The following is a 17,595-nucleotide window of genomic DNA, read 5'->3' on the forward strand; positions in this document are numbered from 1 at the left end:
TTTTATTGATGGCAAGCCATACCATTGTATTTATCTCACTTGATCAGTATAAGCTTTGAATTATGCACCTTTATCTGCCAGTTAACCATGCAGTATTACGTGACTGTTGTTGGAATGATAATATTGCCATAAAATAAGCTCAAAACTCATATGGCAGAAATCTGAAGTCATAAAATTATTAACAGAAGAAATATGTAGTTTCAGTACTTTCCTGGTTTCACCTTCAGCATCTTTGAAAAAGTAATAATTTTTCTAATCTAAGTCCTTTATCAGTTATTGCCTGAAATGTATCAACAAAAAAGAGAGAAATGCAAGTCCAAATGGTAACAATATAATAGAATGAATGTCATAAACCTAACTGCCAATACTTTAAATAGGCAAATATTTGCAGTGAAAGACAACCTGGGAGCTTATCGCTTATTGTTTATTAGGTGATAATTTGAGACTGAGATATTTGAATGACATTTTGGGCTCCATAACTGCATATAGCATTCTGTTTTTTAAGGACAATCAGGACTGTAAATACAACATTGTGATATATTTTATTAATATTAATTTATTTCTTTGTGTTTTTATTAGTTTTTTTTCAGATCTAAAATGAATAAAGTTCTAAAAGATCAAATTCATGATTTTACATGTAATTATGACTGAAACACATGACAGCATGCTTGACAAAAAATAAGTATTATTTAAATACGGGTATATCTACTTTACAAGAAATTTACAGGCTGAGCACAAAGTTGAAATATAAATGTTTTATTGACCCACAAGATCTCTAGGTCTTTGAAAAGTTCTTTGTTTTTGTAGGTGAAATTTCAGTAGCAAACTGAGAAAATGCTTAACAATAATGGAATACAATTGCATGGAATAACCACGAGATATGATGTAACATTGTTAATGTGTGCAACGAAATGAGTGTGAATCTTTTCTGTATTGGCTTGTTTAGTATGATGATGTTTTTGATGTATGTATAGCAGCCAGTCAGGTACCACTTGACTTACTGTCATAATGGCAATTTGAAATATGTTATATAAAGATTAATTTTTAGCTCTGGCCAAACCACAGTATTTGGGAGGAAGACAAAAGGCTTTATCACTTGTTATTAAACTTAAGTTGAGAAAGTTGAAGTATCTTAGGAGTCTAAATAATGAAGAATTTGTTAATGCTTTGTTCGGTAATGTATGGTAATTTTGAATTCTTTTTAACGGCTTGTTTCAATGTCTGTTTTTTGCACACCTGTTACTGGATTTTTATAAAATATAATAAAACATTAGTTATTTAATTTTGGTGGAGCTCAAATTCTGTTCTTGATAATGGCAGTTTGTCTTGAAATTATTATTTTATAGCCTGTGTGAACCATTGTTTATGCAAAAAAATCTACAAAAGAAAAAAGTCAATCCTTAAAGTTACTTCTCTTTATCTTAAGAAAAACAGGTGAAAATGATTTCACTAGGTTACGAGTAATTAAAATCAATAATTACATAAAATTTAAACTACAAAAATGCTTTAACATGACAGTAGCAAATCAATTTTTAAACATCACAAATAAAACATTAAAATATTACATGGATCTTTCTCCTTTCATGCCAAAAATACAAAATAGAAAATAAATGTTAAGAGATGAAGCTTTGAAGCACACAGAATAATGTAAAGGTAGAAAATATGCATCACACTCAAAAGATACTGATAATGTAAAACAGAATTAAATTTGTCAACAAAAGTAAAAGTTTAAGTACAAAATGCCTAAAAAGTAAAAATAAATATATAATTTCCCACATCAATAAAGTGTAATTTTCATTTATAATATAAAAAAATGCAAATTCTAAATTAGCCAAAGCTCACTTTTTTCACACACAGCTTGAAATAGTAACTACTCTAATTAACAACATTTTAACAGACCTTATCAGGAGCTTCCTGAGTCTGTCCTGGACTAGTAGGAGATGTAGCTGCAGGATTGGAGGAGGCAGCTTGTGCAGCAGACTGGGTTCCCAAAGTGTTCATCATAACACCCATAACATTTTCATGAACACGCAATATTCGAATCAAGTCAGGATGTTGAAAAAATATTTTGTTGTTTACTAAATCCCTGAAATATGTTGATTTCTGATTAGGATGTAAGACTGAATAAAAACTGAGAAATAAACAGAAATATGTATGTGTTTCTTACTTCTATATTGTCATTGTAATACAGCGATAAGATATAATGTTAAATTACGTAAGATGAAACTTGTGAAAAACATGTACATATATACAATTAATAGGAATACAACTTTAAAATCATTATACAATAAATAGTTAGAGACTTACCCTAAAGGGACTCTTTTTGGTGTTCTATGACACCATTTTCAGGAGTAACGCTTAAGACATGGTTGGGACTTAGACACCTACATAATCATTTACATTCCTGTAGCACCATTTTGTCTTAAACTACCCAGAGTTACAAAACATCTGTTCAGTACTTTATTACTTCTAGACCTGGATCAGCTTTTCTTGTATAATACGATATCCATTTATTTGTTTGTTTTTATGGTACGTCCCATTATTAATAACTATTTATCGTGTAGTGATTTTAACATTGTATTCCTTTTAATTGTATGTAGATATAATATTATTATGAAATTTCAACTTGCCGCAGGAAGGTGTGATTCCAGTACTAACAAAAATCTTGTATTAAAATATTCTGCACAAAAGTCGTTCACTTTCCTTAGTGTTACTTGTAACATGTATATATACCTATATACGTATATAAACATTCATTAATGAAAATTGCAAACTTCACTTACAAAGCATAAATGCTATGTTTAAAATATGATAATATTTTCACATAAAATAGTTAACTTACATAAAAGTATGTTACTGTTCTCCAATAAGGAATCCAAGTGGTCAAACATAGACTTTTGGTTCTGACGACCAGATCGACAGTAATAACAAAGAAAACGACAGCAAGCTACAACCATCTCATGTGAAGTGTCCTACAGGCAAAAAAACAAACTTACTTGATAACTTAAAAATTTTTTAACCACTGTTTCTCTGAAACACTTTTGATGAATATTTCTGTATGTTATGATGTAATTCAGTGCAATAAATTTTTCCTTAAATTCCTATACTGCACACATTTAGTTATTAATCTTTTATCTAGTATGTAAACTTTTATCAATAAAACAATCTTTTTACTTCATGACTTTTAGAGTTGCACTTCTAACAGTTGAATTTTAATCAAAAATTACAAAAATTAAACATTTATCTAAAAATTTATTTAAAAATACTTAATATTTTTTATGGCTTTTAGAAGATTATCATAATCCAAGACGTTGGAGGCTTCACTCTTCCAATCCCAATTGGACTTCACTGGAGACCTCTGGCAGCTCCCAAAACTCCAGCCTTTTGGGGTCGAGTCTAGCATCTTGCAATTGTTTTAAAAAGGAGCTTGATGCATGGATATGGGTGTTTATAGAAATAAAAGGGTGACATTCTTGTACTACATTTACTGAAGACAGAATGCAAAAGCTATAAAACAGTTAAAACCTACATGCCAGTGTGATCTGCTCTAAGAAATACTGGCCTGTGTACACATATGCATGAGAGGAGGTCCTGGACACAGATATTTCTCTCTCTCTCTCTCTCACACATGCACTATTATATAAGCAAACATAAACACACTAGTACAGAGAGACATAGAGTACACAAAATATTTACCCTGTCCAACATGGTAGCTGCCCGGAGATCTGGAAGAAGACCATCTTCCAACAGACGGAAGAAAGTTTCCTGGTTCTCAATGCCATATACTCTCTCCAGAAACAATACAATAGACTGTTTGTGGTTGGGTACTAGGCTAGAAGGAAGATCACTTTTTGGTTCTCCTATGACAAAATGAAAAAATATCCCTATTAGATCAAGTCTATGATTAAACATTAAATACCTGATATTTTATTGCAGAAAAAAAGCTTTTAATATTGATAAAAAGACAAGTGACATTGTTTTAATATGTGATTAGTGTTTAATATGTGTTGCAGTTTTCAACCAATTAGAAACACATACTTCACATAATTATAAGCAAGAATCTAAAATTTTAGCCTCCTATCTTCTTAATTTGCTTACATATCATAAATTTGTCAAAGCTACCAAAGAAGCCCTTCCCCTTTCTCTCTGGCTTTCAAGACTGGTTGCTAATCAACATCACATGGCTAATAGACATGTTTATAACCAATAAAAAGAGCACAATCTTCTTTACATAAATCTTACATGTCATTCTTCAGTTTTCATGCTGTAAACTGTAAATAAACAGGATTGCTTGATATGTCATGATCATATTTTGGTGCTATGAACACTAAGAGAATTTGTTTAGCCTATTTATAGTTCATTTAGAAAGCCTGATAAATTAAAGTACTTTTGGGACTTTCTATTTTAGTGATTGATATATTATCTATGTTCTAAAATGCATACTTGAAACCTACATGAATTCTTTTCTTTGACACCCAAATTTGTAAGACTATATAAGGCTTATGGAAGAATGTCTAAAACTTTTACTCGAATACAAAAAAGCTTGAGTAAACAGTAAGTCCTGGCAATCTTCATATTTATGTATATATTTTTAACAAAACTATCTCAAACGTGAAATTTCTCAGATTAACCTAACAAAACTTCAATAATTCTGGTACTAAAGTTAAAAAACAATGACCATTACTCTCCAGATAATAATAAAAAACACCTTAGCCTAACAAAACTTCAATAATTTTGGTAATAAAGTTAACAAAACAATGACCATTACTCTGCAGATAATAATAAAAAATTATATTTTATCAAATATTTTGCCATTAAGCTTCATCAGAACTAGTAGTACAGAAAATGTTTTGTACAAGTAGCCCCACTGAACCTGCAATGGCAAAATGTCAGCTGAAATAAAAAATATTTTTATTAGTATCTGGAGAGTTAAACTTTTTTAGCTTTCTTGCAAAAATGTCTAAACCCCTCCAGTATGGACTACAAATTCTGAAAAACAACAGAAAACTTCAAAAAAAATAAAATGTGTAAAAGTTCAAAAGTTAATGAACTTGAGTAAAACATAAAACTCAGCAATCATGTGGTGTTTATGTTAGTTTTACATGAAACAGCTAATGGGCTTCAACTGTGGGGATTAAAGCAATAAAACCATAAAAATAGAAGGAAACAGATGTGAAAAACTTTGATATTCATTTAAGAGGTTCTAGAGATTATGTTAAAGAAATGTGAAAACTGTATGACAAGTATTTTTATTCTTAGCATGAAAACCACCTTCCACTTAGACTGACTCAGTAAAGGCTTCTGAATTCACAGACAAAGGTTCATTAAAAATAGTTTATTAAAAAAATGATTTCTTATGTTGCCAAATTTCTTGAAGTCAAACATAGTAAATTCAGAATTACAGAAAACCTTAGTCTCTATAGCTTTGCAGATACAGGGTTGGTCAATTTGACTGAGCCTGCGTACAGATGGCTAATTACAATTATTTCCATATTTATTTATTTTACTCCATAAAGACATGTATGTTTACTGGTTTATTTAGAATTGAGAAAAAAACAGGCATCAGGCAAAGACCATTTTGTTTTGTGTGGTGACTAATAAAATAATTAGTAGTCAGTCACCCTAACCAGCAATGATCTTTCCTAGTGGAAAGGCTGTCTGGGGTAAGATGTTCTGCCTACATTGCTTATTTGGGGTCTACCAGTTGGTTTTATAAATGTACATGAAATATATAAAAATTGTAATAAAGTAGTAAATGATGAAAAATGGTTTTGTTTGTTTTGACTGCAAAGGTAAGCAATGGACTATCTGTGATGTGCCCACTGCTGGTATCAAACCCTAATTTTTAGTACTATAAGCCATCAAACTTACTACTGAGCCACTGGAGCGCAAGATATGATGGCATTTAATATTAAAGATACCTTCAAAATATTTTATCATATTTTCTTAAATTCACTGGCAGAACCTGATAATTTAGTGCAAACATTCTCAATAATCATGAAAACCTTTAAATATTTTCATTAAACTAACATTCTACATTATGCCTAATTTTAAGATAAGTATTGTTACTAAAGACATACCATCAGGTTTTAATTCTGGACCTGTTAAAGCAAATCTTAGACTAAGTACACCTTCCAAGTCTTCCATGGGAACAAGTGATCGAAGAATGGCTCGAGCTCTAATACAGTCGTTTTTTCCCTGAGCAATTGTAGCAGCTTCTGGAGCACATCTTCCTAGCAAATCAACTAATGCACAGTAGAAGTTTAGGATAGAAGCACCCATGTCAATGTAATCTTCATCTTCCTCACCTGAGACTTCACCATTTTCAATTTGTTGAGTTCTTTCTGCCTGAATTTTTTCAGACATTTTGATTGACTCTTTAATGGCAACTAACAATCCAGGTCCTTCTCCTCTCAGAGCAGGACCCAAACACTCAGGTCGACGGATTAGAAGACGAATTACTAAATTGGCATTTTCTTCAACACTTTCCCCTAGAAAACACATTAAATGTGCTAGTTTTTACTCTTTTCAAATAAAACATACGTAAAAAGCAATTTTTCATTTAGTATGTACATTATGTGCGTTTCTTACATTCATATTTTGTTTTTCAAATATATCAAAAAATTGATAGTTTGAAACAGAATTACATTTTCGGAATTTTTAACACTTCATTTTAGAAAACAGATATTACACTTGCTTTTACCAGCTGTTAGGATTTAATCACAATATATATATCTTTGATTATTTTACACATATAATTTCAAGGTTTCATATTCTATGACTATAAGTACATTAATAATATTATCTTTACACTGCAATGAAAAGGTTTTTCCAGATTACCATTAACCCAAACACAAAATCTGAGGAAGTCCAGGTAACGTTCTCCTTCAACTGGGTCCCATCCAACATCAGGGTAACCTTTGTCTATCAATTCCTGATTGGACTGAAGGCCACATCTGGACAAATAAATAGCAATTTTTTCAAGGTGGTGTTCTCGTAAAGCAAGGGCAAGTTCACTGTTTTCCATTAAAGAAGAATAAGAAACATCCAGTGGTGTTGATCCTCGAAGAGAAGGTCGTGCTAAAAGAATATAATGTTCTTTTCTTATTAACAATTACATGTAATTTTTTTAAAAAGTAATAAATAATATAAGTTCTGTTAATTTGAATACAAGAAATGCAGTGCTTGTGTGTTATTCAACTACACTGATATCCACCAAAAAAGTGTCAAGTATCTGCAAAACACAGATTGAAGAAATATCTTGCAGAGAATAAATAAAATGAATATGGGCAGAGAAAAAATTCAGGAAAACACAAATATACAACTAAACAAGATTTTTATTTAAATATACTGGGTAAATTCTCCATTCTTTACTTAACTGGCCAGCCATTTTCTTTAGCATTGAAGACAGTGGCAGGCTGTCTACTGGGGAAATGACCAGGTTGAAAACATATGTATACCAGATGAAGAAAATAGCAAAAAATATATGTATACAGACAAGAGTCCTAATGTGATATCCCATAAACCTTATACTGCCTATGTCAACAATCATGCCAAATAAAAATATCCAATGAAGGTACACTCCTAACCCACACTATATTTAAAATATGTTTCTGCACCACCCTATGAAATATATAAGACCTCATTCAAGGAGAGCCAGGGTATGGTTTTATAGTATGAAAGCTTTGGCAAAAGTATAAGACTGGTGCAAATTTACAACCTTCCTTCATATGTTTACAAGGATAATGAGAGAATCCTTCAATCTGACATGGTAAGCAAACTAGTAATTGACAGATCTTTTTCATTTAAACTCTATAAACATTTTATTACATTTAACCTCATAGCATTACATAAATAATAAAAACCTCATAAATAAAGTAAACTACTCAAAACTAATTAATAACTGAATTTACCAGAATTTAATTTATAAAACTTTTTCAAGGAAGATTGAACTTAAAAATTATAATGCCACAGATTAGTTCATTTAATGTAAGAGCATTCATATCCACCCCTGCTTAAACTCACTACATTCATTCAAATTACATCTAAAAAAACAATGAGATCAAAGATTTAGTTTCTTGCTCTTTGGGTGTGCAGTTAAAATCTTTGACAGTAAAAATATAGTTTATAAAATTACTCAGGTTATCAGTTTATATGTCATTATAGCAAATCTATCAGTTTCAGTATTGATTGTTTGTGTTTTTAATTTCTTAAAACTTTTATCATTAATCCAAATGAAATAAACAAAACCTGTCTGATGAAAAATTACCATCTTTGCCAAGGAATCAAAGATGTTAGTGAAGAGGAGCATAGTGAGTCGCCTTTCCTCCTCAGAGGCTGAGTCATATCCTCCTCCTGCAGCACCATAGTATTTGCTGCATCTTTCATAATGTAAGGTCAGCAGCTAAAGAGAAATTTAATGATTTATTTAGCATCAACACAGCAATAATCAAATACAAATGAACAGAAGTATATATGTTGTCTACCACCCTATATTCAAATTAGGATTGGTGTTTTCAAAACATATATATGTATATTTTTACAATAATACAAGATAATACTAATGATTTATTTAAATCTATCAATTTCAGTAAAATCTCCACAGAAGTATTTCAATCATGGAGAAAAAATATTTTACTTACACAAACAATTATTCATCATTCAAAAAGGTTACAAACATTTAATGATGTAGTTTTTTAGCCTTACCTCCATCCTATACTGCAAACACAGAGATAGGCATGAAAAAGGTTTACAGTACTTTCAGTAAAACAGTTTCAAATGTCATATATTTTATTTTAATATGGAAAATCGTCAATAAAAAATGACAAATCTTTCTGTTGACTAATAATTCTAGTAGAAGCATTACAGTAAAGATAAATATACATTACATCTTAAGGTATCTCACAAAACAGACATTTCATTCAACTATATCTTAATCCATATAGATATTGTATGTTTTATATTAACTGATAAAAGTAGAAGAGAAAAATATAAGAAAACTATGATTATATGAAATGGATGCTAAAATAAAAAACTGCAGAAGCTAAAAGTGACTCAGGTTCAGAAGATATGTAAGCAACTGAAATGATAAATAAAACAGTCACCTATTACAAAATAATAAAATCCTAGTTTGCTATTATATACACATTTAAAGTATTTAAAAAGTATCCCAAAGAAAAAAAGCTATAAAAGTTAATGTAAAGAATACTTCAACTATGCTAAAATCCCCAATATGGAAACATGACATAAAGTTTGAAAAGCAGGCTTATTTGCATTAGAATATTTTGTATTTCACAATCTAATGTTGCATTCACTTTGTGCAATGTGTATCTTTAATCAAGTTTTTAAAAGTGTTCAACGCTTGAATGAAAAGTGTGATAATTTGTAACAAACTTAATGCCCAAAACAGACACTTATCATTCAAATCATTAATAATTTAGTAATCTTAAGTCAAACACAACAATAGTTAAACTCACCCTCAGTGCCACAGCTGTGTATTCTGTCAAAACAGATACATCTACAGTGAGTTTCCTCAGCAGCTTCAGAAGCATGGCAGGTTGCATTTCCCTTTGAAAAAAAATGTATTCATTATCTGCCACTTGATTGTAAACACACACTTCTGTCTTAAAATAAAAATGCCAGACTTTTATTTTAGAAAAAATACTGTAAATGAATGTATCTAACGGGATACACAAAACAAGTAAAACTATCACTAGCTCTTAAAAACGATAAATACTATTTTATTAGAGAGAATTTACAAGCAAGATTTCTCATTAAAATGCATTATCTCTTTCAAAATTTCAATAACATTTTGATTCCATTTCATAAATGTATGAAATATTATGTTTTCTTAATCAAACCTCTGTTTAGCATCTTGATTTCATAACATATATATTATTACAGACATTTAAATATAATTATTGTCTGCAGAGAAATTATTATACAATTAAACAGCAACCCATGAATATTACCACAATATAATTCTCATATTTAGTTCTCAATGATAATTTCTGGACTTAAGAAGGTAAACACAAGTTTTCTCACTTTTTTCTTAAGTTCTCAATCGTAACCTCTGACTTCCTTAAAAATGAAAGTCAAGATTCTAACTGGTTGTATAAAAATATATAATTACTACACATAGAGAAAACTATTAAAATGCAACTCCTTAGATGATAAGTGATGAAAACATTTGTATAGTTTGATTAAGGCTAAAGAGAAAAAACATCTGAATGAAAAATATTACAAAATATTTCTGTGAAAGCTTCTGTTCATTAAATTAGCACACTTTTATTATGTCTGTTCTATCTAATATATTTTTCTAAAATAAGTTTTAAAAAAAGATAGAGAGCTTTCTTTTGTAATATAATGCAGGCTAATAGAAATCTCAGAAGCAAGAAACAATTGTCATAAAAAAAACTTCCACAAGTGCTACAATTATATTTCCAAAACCAGATTTTATTAGGTATTGGGTGACAGCTACAAGAACAATGTTCCAGACAACTAACACAGTAAAAATTCAAAACTTACAATGTGAGAGCTACATGAACAATGTTCCAGACAATTTAAATAGCAAAAACTTATAACTTACAATGTGAGAGCTACAAAAACAATGTTTCAGACAATTTCTACTGCAAAAACTTATAATTTACTGTGTGAGAGCTACAAGAACAATGTTACAGACAACTTCCATGGCAAAAACTTATAACTTACCATGTGAGAGCTACAAGAACAATATTCCAGACAACTTCCCCAGCAAAAACTTATAACTTACCATGTGAGAGCTACAAGAACAATATTCCAGACAACTTCCCCAGCAAAAACTTATAACTTACCATGTGAGAGCTACAAAAACAATATTCCAGACAACTTCCCCAGCAAAAACTTATAACTTACCATGTGAGAGCTACAAGAACAATATTCCAGACAACTTCCACAGCAAAAACATATAACTTACCGTGTGAGAGCTACAAGAACGTTTCAGACAACTTCCCCAGCAAAAACTTATAACTTACCATGTGAAAGCTACAAGAACAATATTCCAGACAAATTCCACAGCAAAACATATAACTTACCGTGTGAGAGCTACAAGAAAGTCAGATACACATTCTCTTTGACCTTTTGTGAGTGTCTTGACCTTCGAGAGACGATAAACTGTGTGAAGTGTAGCATCCAAAAGACTGGCATAATTTTCTGCATCAGCAAAAAGGTGACAGTACTTGATCAGCAGTGGAAGTACAGAATTGCCAATATACCGATTTAGGGCAAGGGCCATATCACTTTCTGTACCATCAGGCTAAACGAAGAAGGTTAATGTAAAAACAAATAAACAGAAATGTTCTATCAGAAAGAAAAAAAAAGAGGTACACACACACATATATGCATCCAAGTTACAGTATATGTTGGCTTTTAAGAAAACTTAGAACATGTGAATTAAGCACATATTTTAGCAGACATAAAGTCATCTAAAATGTTTAACATTATCAATTGCTTAATAACCTACCTTTAACTCTTAAAGAAAAAATATCATTCTATCAAAAGATTCAGTCAAAAGCTATCTTTAGGGGTGATCATTAAACCCAAAAAGAAGAATTTTAGATTAAGTCATAAAAACAAGGCAAGTTACAAAAATGTTGGGTTGTGAGTAAAATAACAGAACAACGTTTTTTACTTGAGATGGTAGACTTGTAATAAGGTATTATATAATTTACAGGGTGTTTTGTTATATTAAAGGATGTCTGAAGAATACAGACCCAAGTTTTGTTGAAACATGTAGTACATTCTACCATCAATTAAACTCTTCCTTATACTTATAAATTGTGGTTTCTCTATCTATTATTATATTAACTTAATACACTTCCTTACTCAAGTATAAAAACAGTTATCACTAAAGCTTCCCCAGTGATTAAATTTTAAACTTGACATTAGTTAAGTTTCAACTAAATGTATTTAATATTTCATAATATACACTGCAGGGTCTAACACACATAAAAATGAGTTTAATGCACTATTATGTTTCTGATCCTCTATTTTCTTTTCAATACTCTTGATCATCTTCCTGAATGATTTCATGTTAGAAGAAAAAAGCTGCATCCATCGTTTTTTATAGCAACTTTCTTTGCTGAGTTACAATTTACACTCCTGCTGCTTTCACACCCTCATTATTAATTCCAAAATACTAAAAATAACTGCAACTTGACCAGGTGATCTTATCTGACAGTCAATACACAAAGAAAAGCAAGACTTCAACTAACTATGTTAATCAAGTGTGAAGCAAGGAAGAAAATGAAGTTATTTAAATCATGTTCCTTCAGCAGTGGATAGAATTAGCCTGGTGAGGATTTGGAAATGTAAGCTTAAAAAAATATGTATAGGAGAGATATTTCAAGGAAAATTACCGATTCATTAATGAATAATAGTCATCATAACAATCTAACATTAAAAATGTTTATGATCATAATACGTTATCAATTTTGAAAAGGTTTAAGTCCTGCCCTTCATTTTATTTACTCATAAGATAAAAATAAATAACTGATACTAAAAAATGCAATACCACATTAAGATATATGTTTTTTCTAAACCTTTTTATAGGTTAGTTAGAAAGCCAGATAACTTATAGTAGCTTTGGGGTATTCTGTTTTACTGTTTGAATTTTAAAATAATATGTGGAAGCTACATTATTTTTTGGATAACCATCTTAGTGAGAAAAATTTAGCGTTAATGAAGATTGGCTTCAGAGGGCAAAAGGATCTCAATCTTGAAGTAAGTGCTAAATTTCTTATTTTTTTTATGTATATTTTTATTTATTGATATATATATTTTTAACAAAAGTAACTAAAATGTAAAAATTGTAAACTTATCAGGTTACATAAGAAGCTTAAATGAAAAATTGTTTCACTTCAAGGAATATACGAGGAACATATGTAACTAGATATCTTGTGATGTAGCCTGAAATTTTGTTCTTCCTACACTCTTTGTACTCCCACGAGGTGATTTACTGCTATTCCCAGTAGTTAGAAGCCTTCAAAGAGTGATAAAACAATTAAATTCAATCAAAGCAGATGTGAACTGTTACAAGCCTGGGACTGTTTAGAATAAATAATTGTAATTTTCTGTCTCAATCTACATTTATGCTAGAAAGAAGAAAAAGGGTTATTTAGATTTATTTCATGCTTTTTGTGGTGGTTACAAGGTGTGCCAAATGGACATAGCCCATATGGTGTTAGGGCAGAGAAAATAACAGATAAAATATAAAGTTTTATTGAAATTACATTTTGATATTCAATTACGACATTCTAGAGGTTATGTAAATGATATATGAAGTTTGTAAGATGAAAAAATTAAACTCACCTTGCACACAGATTAGTCAGAGTCTGAGTCAGATTGACTAAAGTAAACTCAGAAACAAAGAGTTAATAGAAATATTTTATTGAAAATTCTGATTTTTCTGTACAACACATTTGCTAAAAGCTTGTCCAATTTTGTGAGGATATGTTAAGTGCATATAGAGTTAATAGAAAGTACTTGCATACTTAAAAACAAATCTATGTGTCTACATAAAGAAGATGGACCAATAAACGTGTACTGCTGGAATAGCCATTTGTCTTAAGTATTTACTATTTAACTACACTATCTCTTTGTCTCCCAACCTTGTTTTTAAAAATTAGCTTACCCATTAATGACTGGAGTTTAATATAGGCTAAGCTAGCACTGTATTAATAAGCTCTGATGGTGGTAATTGTTTACTGAAACTAGTCGATTGAAACAATTAATAAAAATTTACTTTTCATTGTGTGAAATAAATGATGTTTTTATTTTTCACCTTTAATACAGTAACACAACGTGTCTGAAAAGAAACTGTAAAACTACTTATCACTGTGTTTACATTACTCAGATTTCAGAATTATCTAAAAAAGACTTACTTTATTGTGTTGTTTGGTTCAAAGATGTACATCACTTAATGAATCACTTTGTATACATCATTCATCCTTCACCTCCAGCCATCACACTTGTCTAAATTCAATACTTACTTTGATGTATTGACAGGCTCAGGGATGTATGGTCCATCTGATGGACTACTACGTTTACACCACTCATCTTCCACCCCAGGTTTGAGAGAATAATCAGGAGGCAAAGCACATGCAATTGCAGTCAAACAAGGTAGGGATTTATTAAAAAGTTCAGGGTCATACTCCTAGAAACAGAAAATAAAAATTAACTATGCATTTATTGTGATTTTTTTTCTAATAGGATAGAAATTCTTAAACAGAGAAATTGTGTTTCATTACTTACAAGAGGATTGACTTTGTCTTCAGTTAATAAAATCTTTGTACCTAAATAAATTAACATAAAGATGTCATAATCACATATTTCACAAAAAGACCTTTTCTGTTGGCTATAGAAATGTACCATTGACAAGTAAGCATGAGTAAATAAGTAATTTCAAAAGCATGAAGAGTACAATGAAATTAAGATTAATCAAAAACTGCCAGTGAGAAACACTTTGACATATCTACTGAAACCTGGCTGAGACAATGGGAACTCACCTTCCGATTTGCCCATGCATCATGATAATGTTCAGCAAATTTCTGTACAACATTGTTCAATTCTGGATTCAACTGGATACTGAAATAATTATGAACATCTGTAGTATGTTCTAGATTTAGAAACATATTACTCTAAGAACAATAAGAAATATAATGGACTATATGTTTGAAACAATACAAAATTTTGATTATATTAAGGTAGGTCTTTTTGTGAAAAAAAACAAAACAAATGTGCAGTGATTTATACAAGCAAATTTATTTGTGCATATGAATAGCACAGATGCTTAAAATGATGCATTATGACAAGGAGATAGCATGAAAACATTTACTCTTTTTTTAACATCACAAATTTTTGTGTTATGTTAGCAGAGTTACCGATTTTATCTAAACTGTAAAAAATGAAGAAACCACACACACACTATTATGTTCAAAAGTTTAATTTTAACTTTAATTTCTTTTTTCATTTTCTACAAGATCCTCACTAGGATCATCATATATGTTTTTCCTCCTCCTCCTAGGATTTTGTATCTAATAATCTCCAATTTACCATAACCTTGAAACATTTTCAATTCAATTTTATTGTTTTTGGATGCCATCTTTTCTGTTTGCTTCACAAATGATCACAATGAATTAACAATATATTACTGTGGTGCTCAGAGAAATTTTGTAGATAACACGTTTCTGCTTTCCTCAGGAGTATTTCAAATTGTAATGTGATATGCAACTGAATATGGCCTTTCAGGCACGTGAAAAATAGTACACATAACTAAATTTGTGCATGTGTGATCACATGTATCAAATGAAAATGACTGCTATGTTAACTCCTTTTTTAAGTGGACCGTAACCATTACATAACAAAAAGGTACATGTATTCTGTCATAGTTCAATGTGCAAAAGTTTTTGTGACTGCAGACCTATCAATGTAAGCACAGTCTTTGTGGGTCCTAACCTAACTCAATATCCATCTCCACTCGGCCTCAGAACAGATATGGAGAAACACTATATACAGATTATATACAGAATGATAAAAAACTGATTATATGACTTTATTTTTGGACTGATTTGTACACATACTTTATAGTGTTTAAATACATTGTTTTGTTGTTTATATTTGTGACATCAGAATATATTCTATATCCTGCAGGACGTAAAAGATATATGTAAAAGAAAACTTCATGGTGTGGCAACACAGCGATGAAATCCTTAAGTTTTAAACTACATAATTGATAATTAAGAAGGAATTATATTTTCTTTTGGAGTCCAATAAACACAAATTAACCTTCTTTAGACATCGTCTTTAAAAAAATGACAGTAAGTTCCAATTCAAATTATTATATACACCTTTATGCCAGTAAGCTATCACATTATAATTCCAATAAAAAAACTAAGCATGTTTTACAAATATGGTTGGCATGTAATTAATATATTTTGTGATATCATAGATATATACAAGGAAAAAAATTACTTAAAAGCAGGAAGCAGTGAATAGAGATCATGTCTCTAAAGTTGTTGACAGAACTTTCCATAAAATGAGATACTTAGAATTAACTCCACTAAAATCATCTCAAAATATGTTCAATTGTATGCAAATTTGTTTCTTTTAATTTCTTTTCCTTTCTTTGGCCCAGCATGGCCAGGTGGTTAGGGAGCTCGACTCACAATCTGCGAGTTCGAATCCCCGTCACACCAAACATGCTCGCCCTTTCAGCCGTGGGGGCATTATAATGTGATGGTCAATCCCACTATTCGTTGGTAAAAGAGTAGCCCAAGAGTTGGCGGTGGGTGGTGATGACTAGTTGCCTTCCCTCTAGCCTTATACTGCTAAATTAGGGACGGCTAGTGCAGATAGCTTTGCGCAAAATCAGTAACAAATAAATAAACAAATAAATTTCCTTTCCTAAAGCATTCCAATTAAAGGAAGGGTTATAAAGTAGCTTTCATTCTTCAAAAAATTGTGAATCATTTGTAAACACTTAAAGATTAAAAAAAAGACTGAAGACAAGATAGAATTTATCCAATTAACTGTAGTGGTAAAATGTATATAGGTAAAACAAGAAGGAAATGAAAACAAGATTGAAAGAACACCAGTATAACATGAAATATGGGTAAACACTTATATCATCAACTGTAGCTGAATGTTTTTGAAACTGTGATGATAATTATGACTAGGAAAGTGTGAAAAACTTAAGAAATGCACAAATAAACATAGAAAGAAATGTAACTCTATGTGCACAGGTGGGGATTAAAGTGAGCAAAATTATTCAAAATTTAATTAAACAACTTTATTATTAATGTACATCAATAAACTTGGCATCACAATGTAGGTTATAACTCAAATTCTAATCTTTATAAGCTTTGATTATTTAATTTAAAAAAGAAATTTTAAATAAATTCTCAATTCTATGTGTTCCGTTATGATTCTCTGCTCTGAATTCTCCATTTTAGATTTTCTTTCTTCCTTTATATGGGTTTCAGAATGTCCACCAATTAGATACCCCAACTGTAGATAAGTGAAAGGCCAGAATTAAAAAGCAGGAACCTCCAACATTCTTTATTTTCTGAGATGCAATTAAATTTACATTCTCCTCATTCCCCCCTGTTGATGGGCCTGAATAAGTAAATCTGCCTGAAACCTCAGAGGAATAGCAAAGGATAGTTCCAGTCTTATTTACTTATTTCATTATTAGATATACAATTTATGCATAAAAATAACAATGAAATTCGGTACACAAGCTTTTTCATTTATGATGTGTTTAAATGTATCTGTCATTCATTTTTCTTTCAAATGTTCAAATGTATGTAGAATTAACCAAAGGGGCAACTGCCCAGAGGCCCGGGCGAATGAAACCTGGTTATGCCGTAAAGCCCGCAAAGCATCTTCAGGCTATATCTTCATTTAATGATAAAAACTATAGTTTTTGGCTTTTCTTTGCGTATAGATGCTTGATACATTAAGAACGACTGAAATAATAATTTGAGTAATAATTAATATGTATTTGTTACTTTATAGATTTAATAGATATTTTTTGTTACTTTATTAACGTTTTTACGC

The 17,595-nt window shown here is 30.5% G+C and overlaps 1 protein-coding gene across 1 annotated transcript in view; it reads right to left on the reverse strand.

Annotated features, from left to right (window-relative positions):
- LOC106460719 (ryanodine receptor-like) overlaps positions 1-17,595 on the reverse strand; it is a 210,205-nt gene that overhangs the window by 125,988 nt on the left and 66,622 nt on the right. Inside the window, exons 49-59 of the mRNA XM_022387498.1 lie at positions 14,544-14,622; positions 14,028-14,191; positions 12,967-13,018; positions 11,073-11,293; positions 9,477-9,567; positions 8,322-8,404; positions 6,841-7,103; positions 6,081-6,491; positions 3,697-3,860; positions 2,843-2,972; positions 1,900-2,120 (exon numbers count right to left, since the gene is read on the reverse strand). Of these exons, the coding sequence (XP_022243206.1) occupies positions 1,900-2,120; positions 2,843-2,972; positions 3,697-3,860; positions 6,081-6,491; positions 6,841-7,103; positions 8,322-8,404; positions 9,477-9,567; positions 11,073-11,293; positions 12,967-13,018; positions 14,028-14,191; positions 14,544-14,622 (1,879 nt within the window). The remainder of the gene's footprint in view (positions 1-1,899; positions 2,121-2,842; positions 2,973-3,696; positions 3,861-6,080; positions 6,492-6,840; positions 7,104-8,321; positions 8,405-9,476; positions 9,568-11,072; positions 11,294-12,966; positions 13,019-14,027; positions 14,192-14,543; positions 14,623-17,595) is intronic.

This window comes from Limulus polyphemus, unplaced genomic scaffold, assembly GCF_000517525.1.
Source record: "Limulus polyphemus unplaced genomic scaffold, Limulus_polyphemus-2.1.2 Scaffold822, whole genome shotgun sequence".
Taxonomy (NCBI): domain Eukaryota; kingdom Metazoa; phylum Arthropoda; class Merostomata; order Xiphosura; family Limulidae; genus Limulus; species Limulus polyphemus.